Genomic DNA, 6691 nt, shown 5'->3' on the forward strand with positions numbered 1-6691 from the left:
TCTCTTACAAGCAGTACACCACTTCTTCCCAAATACTGTTGTATAAATTTATGAAATTGTTAAAAAGTGGGCAAAATATTTTTGCTGAAACCTGCAACCCAACAGAGAAACAGTCTGGTATCACCAGGAAGCATAATGTAACTGAATATTACCAATAATAATAATATTCACTTCTTTTTAGACCAGAATACGTCATGCTTGACTCTTATATGTGTTGTTTGAAATATCCCTATATAGGAAAGCATTTGTGTCACTCCAGTGGCATAAACAACTGTTTTCAGGGATGAAAGACTAAAGAGGGGCACTTGTGAGGAAGTCCACAAACAGGCGGCTTCTCTTTTGTCTTTTTGGCTAAATGTGTAAAGATTGGAGGTATTAGGTTTGTCCAGCCTTCAGTCGGCTGAAAGACAGGCAGTCTGTGTGGACAAGTTTGTCCTTAAACATGAAGTGCAGAGGTGGTTATCACCATTGATACCGTTATTGCATTAGATGACTATAATTTATAAAATAACCATATCCATATATTACAGACACAAATCTATTTTTTTTAAAAACGATACTAATAATACAATGTAAGTATTGTGTTTATGACATGTGTTTTTATAATGCAAGTTGGTAATAAAGAGGTAATTAATTAATTTGTTTAGTGTTTAATTGAACAGTTCTAGTACAATCTAGGTGAAATTTTATAGCTTCACACTCATTTAGTAAATAAAAAATATTGCTGCAGTAAAAAATTTAAGATGCGTTCATAGCTATCGGGATTATGAGTATCAACGGCCTCCCTTAAAGCATTGAGGAGGCAATAAGAAGGTTTTTATCCGTAAACTATAACTTTTCATTTTATATTTACAAAATGAAAATAAAAATAAAGTAATTAAAATACAAAATTGCCAGCCAAAGTCACAGGTTCCCCGAAGATGTCGTATTTACGAGCATTGTGGTTGAAAGTACGAAGTTGTGAAGTGCACCTAAAGGCAGCATTATACGGAAGGAAGGGTGTTCGGCGCCATATTTAATACATCAGAAGCTAGCTAGCGTTAGCTGTTTACAAGCCCAAACTTTTAACTGTAGACGGGATCCTAAAGCAAGCCCTCAGCTCATCCCAAGATGAATACGATAGATCATGTGCGGGACATGGCTGCCGCTGGCCTCCACTCCAATGTCCGGATATTGAGCAGTTTGTTGCTGACGATGAGTAATAACAATCCGTAAGTAATATCTGAGCGGGGTCCGTCTATTTTCTGAAGAGGGCTTTTCCACGCGAGCGTTTTGGTCGTGACAATCAACTACAACTAACATTAAAGACTGTGGCCGTACAGCAGAACAGACGCCTGCTACATGCTCAGCCCAAGTCATTTCACTAGATAAACTCTCGTTTACACTACTGGGCGGACACAGTACATGGTATTTCCAAGAAGTAGTCATATGTAGTGTCTCATATTTAATGGTGCCTGTTATTAGCCGCTAGCATGAACTGTTATGAAGTCAACTGATCGGCGAGTATCTTATAGGAAGAAATTACACACATTGGTAATAATTCGCTTTGTGAGGTCGTCGTGAGAGGCATGTAAAAACCAGTGTCTGTGTAACAGCTGAACTGTCAGTCACAGATCAGTGTTTTTGTTGTGATGCAGCACAACATCAGTTTTTACCAGGAGGTGACAGCTGAAGCAGGATGACCCCTGTCTTCATACAGACTCCACGGATCACCCTACATCCCTGTTCTTTTCATCAGTGGATACTCCCTCTTTTTAGTAGTTGTACATACATACACAGTATACAACATAGTTTTCTATATTGTGTCTGCTCTGATTTTAATGACTTTATTATTTGTATCCTTGTGATTGTAGAGAGCTGTTCTCGCCGGCCCAGAAGTACCAGTTGTTGGTTTACCACGCCGATGCCATCTTCCATGATAAGGAATATCGTAATGCTGCCTGTAAATACAGTATGGCACTGCAACAGAAGAAGGTGCTCAGCAAAACGTCTAAAGTGCGTACCTCTACTGGTGGAGCAGCTTCTAACATCCAGGCACAGGTGTGAAATATCTGTTTTCATTTGCTGTTTCGACCTTAGCATCATACAATATTTTGGCCCTTGAAGAACAAGGTCTCCTTGATGTGGGACACTGTGTTTTATTTGCATATACAGTGCATTCAATGACTGGGGAAAAAGCATAAATGTTAAAAATGACACAATCTTTCAGAGTTTGCCATCAGAAATTGAGGTTAAGTACAAGATAGCTGAATGCTACACCATCTTGAAACTGGACAAAGATGCCATTGCAGTGCTTGATGGGATTCCATCCAGACAAAGGACTCCAAAGGTAGGCTGCTACCCTTTAATTAACCTTCTTCATGCTTTATGTGCCTTTGTTAATAAAGACCAATCAGAGTAATGATGTGTAGCCACGTCTTTATCTCTGTGTGAATTGCTTTACACACAACCTTCTCTGCATTAGACTTCTGGAAAGTTATAGCAACTAACAAAGTACTGAGGAATGGATGAACCTACACATTCTGAGGTCAAAGTGATGAAGTAGTAATTAGTTATTATTTTAATGTTGTAAAAATAAAAGCTACAACTGCAGTAAGTCTAGAAGAATAGAAGACCTTCCTGCTGCTCTACTTTGATAAAAGCTGCTAAACAGTTTTAATTATATTTTTAGTGTGAAGTGTGATGATCATAATATGAAGCAAAACAATAATTTATCATTTTTGCATAAATACTGTAAATATTTAGTCCATTAGCTTTTATAGTCCAGTGATGAAATGAATGTTGTTGTTCTTCCTCATCTCAGATCAACATGATGTTAGCTAACCTGTACAGGAAGGCTGGTCAGGAGCGCTCTGCTGTGACGAGCTACAAAGAGGTTCTCAGGCAGTGCCCCCTCGCCCTGGATGCGATCATTGGTATGCATGGTCACAGAGTCACCTTCATCCCACAAACAACACTTAACCTGCTGAGACACTTGAACTGTGTCAGTCTGTCTGCTGTCTTTACTCGTCTAGATGCTTTAATGTGTCTCACTAGTGCAGCGCCTGTTCAAAATGTGCCAACTGTAAGGAGGTACGGAGCCCCCTTGGGGCCGGTGGGGGTAAAGAAGGATCCATGTAAATATGTGTAGCTGGGCTCTCAGTTTAAAGTCTGTGCTCTTGGATTCTTAGTCTGTGCCATCAAATTTGTAAATTGTGACCTCGGATCCATGCGCTCAAAGGACTTTGTTTGTGAGCCAAAAGCACAGCAAGTACAATGAACAACATGGAAGGGGAGAAACATCCCATGCATAACACAATATCAGGTGCTGTTGAGTTCCGCCTTTCTTAAACCACGGCATGTGAGCGCTGTAAGTTGTCCGGGTGCTGCACTGCCCCTCGTAGTGTAGTTCCGCCTTTTTCCTCACATCATGTGAGATGTAGAAAAATAATTATTGAAGCTCCTCAGCAACACACCGGCCAAGTCTTAAGTGGTTTGAATGAGTGATTGTTGAGAAAATCAAACTACAGACAGATCCCTCCTTTTATAGTGAGATGTGCATTAAACTTCAGGACTGGTTGATAGATGTGTTCGTGAAAAGCACTCTACATTAGATTTCTTTCTGGCAGGTCTTCTCTCCCTGTCAGTGAAAGGAGCTGAAGTGGCGTCCATGACCATGGATGTGATCCAGAGTATCCCCAACCTGGACTGGCTCTCTGTCTGGATCAAAGCTTATGCCTTCATACATGCAGGGGACAATCAAAGAGCCATCAACACCATTTGGTGAGCAGAGCACTCATTTTTCATACTGTCTGCATGTGCCTTATAATGCAACAGTCTGTGAATCTGATGTCTGTCTCCGTCCCTCATCCTGTCTCAGTTCTCTGGAGAAGAAGTCTCTCCTGCGGGACAACGTGGACCTCCTGGTGAGCCTGGCAGATGTCTACTTCCGTGCAGGGGACACCAAAAACGCCATCCTCAAATTTGAACAAGCCCAGATGCTGGACCCGTACCTCATCAAAGGTGTGCCGCTCAAAAGTGTTGAAATGAACTTTACTGTTGGATTCTTATTTTATCTTCATGTTTTGATTGACAGTCAGTATTCGTGCTGTGGGCCCAAGATGCTCGCAAAACATGGAAACATGGGACAGTCTGTTGTCTGGGTAACATATCTGTTGCTTGCACTTGCAGGAATGGACGTTTACGGCTACCTGATGGCCCGTGAGGGGCACCTGGAGGATGTTGAGGTCTTGGGAGGACGATTATTTAACATTTCAGACCAACATGCCGAACCTTGGGTTATCTCTGGGTGAGTCTCGGAGCGAACAGCCTGCATAGACAAAATCTGCCCCGTAAATTATTATTGTCTTGTCAGGTTTTTGTAATCCTAAGAATTTGTGTCTGTTGTTCAGTTGTCACAGCTTTTATAGCAAGCGGTACTCCAGAGCCCTGTACCTGGGAGCCAAGGCCATCCAGCTGAACAGCAACAGTGTGCAGGCTCTCCTCCTGAAGGGGGCAGCATTGAGGAACATGGGTCGCGTTCAAGAAGCCATCATCCATTTCAGAGAGGCCATGCGTCTGGCACCCTGCCGACTCGACTGCTATGAAGGCATGTTTGTTTGTTTTTTAAAAAAAAATATGTCCTTATATGGTCTCTGTCTTCACATGGGGCACCTTTCTGTTCTGCCTGAACTGACATAACTGTCTCATCTCCAGGACTGATCGACTGTTACTTGGCATCCAATGGGATTCGAGAGGCTATGGGGATGGCTAATAACATCTATAAGACCCTGGGGGCCAATGCACAGACTCTGACCATCCTTGCCACAGTATGCCTGGAGGACCCTGTGACTCAGGAGAAAGCCAAGACCCTGCTGGACAAAGCTCTGGCCCAGAGGCCTGACTACACCAAGGCCGTGGTCAAAAAGGCTGAACTGCTGAGTAAGTACAGCCGATAGACTGAGTTTTAATCTGCTGTTTGCATCAGCACCACCAATATATTCACAGGTATGAACATGTAGAGGTGGAAATGAAGTGCCCTGTTTTTTTTGGTTTTTTTTTTGTGAAGGTCGGGAACAGAAATATGAAGAAGGGATCGCTCTCCTCCGGAATGCCCTGGCCAATCAGAGTGACTGTGTCCTGCACAGAATGCTGGGAGATTTTCTGGTGGCTGTAAATGATTACCAAGAAGCCATGGATCAGTACAGTATAGCACTAAGGTAAATATTGATTAGATTTATTTTTCATTCTTCTAAATACTTCTAATGAAATGTTACTATAAAATATATTTTAGCCACCTCATGATGGGGACAACAATCAGAGCAAGATCAGAATTTTTTTTTTGTAACTTTCAGTTTGTGTGTTTTTATTTTTTCTTTCCTAAGCCTTGATCCCAATGACCAGAAGTCTTTAGAAGGCATGCAGAAGATGGAGAAAGAGGAGAGCCCAACAGACGCCACGGTGGAGCTGGACGGCGATGACATGGAGGGCAGTGGCGAGGACGGGGACCTGGAGGGCAGTGACAGTGAAGCGGCACAGTGGGCCGACCAGGAACAGTGGTTTGGTATGCAGTGACCCCGGGGCACTGAGGAAAGCTCGGTCAGTGCCACCTTCTATCACGCTGCAGCCTGCAGGAAGCCTTCAGCCATCAGGGTCGTCAAACAGAAGAAGGGTGGGGGCACCGCTCACATGATCACAGAGGTTAACACCACGTGACTGACGCTGCCCACTTTAGAGTCGTTGCAGCTGTGGCTGATGCCCTGTTTTGCAGAGCAGCTGCAGGAGGACTTCAGTGCAGCTTAGTGCAGAACTCCAGCCATTTCTTACCTGACGTTGTTTTCCCATCATGAGTCTTATCAGCCACTTCACTGTGGAGCTGCTCATTCCAGTCTGACAGGACCAGCAGATACTCAACCCGTGTAAATCAAGACGTGTTGTCCAATAACTGGTTGCTCACACTGTAGTAAGATGTGTTTGTAACAATGAAGTAATATCTCTGACGCTACTTGGGCTGCTTGTTTGTTCCATCTTTTCTGCCAGTCTGGTTCTCTGAACAAATGGGTCAATGCTCCAGGTAATGCAGCTTTAGTACAACTACAAATTAAATGTATTTACTACAAAGTAAATGTCAGTGTGTCAAAACAGACCTACTCTGGATCCTTGTTGAAGCTGCAGTGCATAGAGAGAATTTCCAGGCAAGTTGGATACTGGGAAATGTCCCCTGAAGCTTCGAATCGACTGGTGTGATGGGAAATGTAGTTTAGGCCAGATATGGCTGGGGTTATCCATGATGTGTGTTGCAGGAGGGACTGGCAGAGATTTTTAATTTGTGTTTTGTTTGAGCCCGACAGACTCACAAGCTTGCCACAGAGGAGACAAAGTGTAGACATGATCAAAGTATCACATCTTTGTGTCTCTGGGTGGCAAACAGGTCTGTGATAAAGCCGTGTACCATTTTTCTGCTGCTCTGTAACAATTATCTTAATTTCTATTGTCACATTTCAAGTTTTGTGTCATGTAATGTACTTGCGTGTTATTTTTGTGTGTTTCTTGAGTCTGCCTTTCTGCATCAAAATAACTCATCATTCTTAAGTTGGGAAGTGTTACATAACCATTTCAGAACAAATGTTTATAGTATTTTGTACATATTTTTAAAATGTATAATAAAATTATTAAACACTCACTTGACACGAATGTACAAGTCCTGAGGTAG

The 6691-nt window shown here is 42.6% G+C and overlaps 1 protein-coding gene across 1 annotated transcript; it reads left to right on the plus strand.

Annotated features, from left to right (window-relative positions):
- The first annotated feature begins 994 nt into the window (after window positions 1-994).
- anapc7 (anaphase promoting complex subunit 7) lies at window positions 995-6661 on the plus strand. The gene is made up of 11 exons (XM_071482001.1): window positions 995-1211; window positions 1854-2040; window positions 2210-2329; window positions 2804-2915; window positions 3609-3762; window positions 3860-4002; window positions 4171-4288; window positions 4392-4588; window positions 4696-4920; window positions 5048-5198; window positions 5364-6661. Exons 1-11 carry the CDS (start codon window positions 1111-1113, stop codon window positions 5551-5553), a joined length of 1698 nt encoding a protein of 565 aa, XP_071338102.1. The 5' UTR covers window positions 995-1110; the 3' UTR covers window positions 5554-6661.
- The last annotated feature ends 30 nt before the right edge of the window (window positions 6662-6691 follow it).

Source organism: Trachinotus anak, unplaced genomic scaffold (assembly GCF_046630095.1).
Source record: "Trachinotus anak isolate AG129_WGS33_773 ecotype Australia unplaced genomic scaffold, CSIRO_AGI_Tana_v1 ptg000008l, whole genome shotgun sequence".
NCBI classification, from domain to species: domain Eukaryota; kingdom Metazoa; phylum Chordata; class Actinopteri; order Carangiformes; family Carangidae; genus Trachinotus; species Trachinotus anak.

Excerpts from the sequence above, each read along its gene's own strand:
- anapc7 (XM_071482001.1), top strand. The coding sequence starts at position 1,111 with ATGAATACGATAGATCATGTGCGGGACATGGCTGCCGCTGGCCTCCAC. Across the intron at positions 4,589-4,695 it reads CCGACTCGACTGCTATGAAG|GACTGATCGACTGTTACTTG; the intron begins GCATGTTTGTTT and ends TCTCATCTCCAG. Across the intron at positions 4,921-5,047 it reads CAAAAAGGCTGAACTGCTGA|GTCGGGAACAGAAATATGAA; the intron begins GTAAGTACAGCC and ends TTTTTTGTGAAG.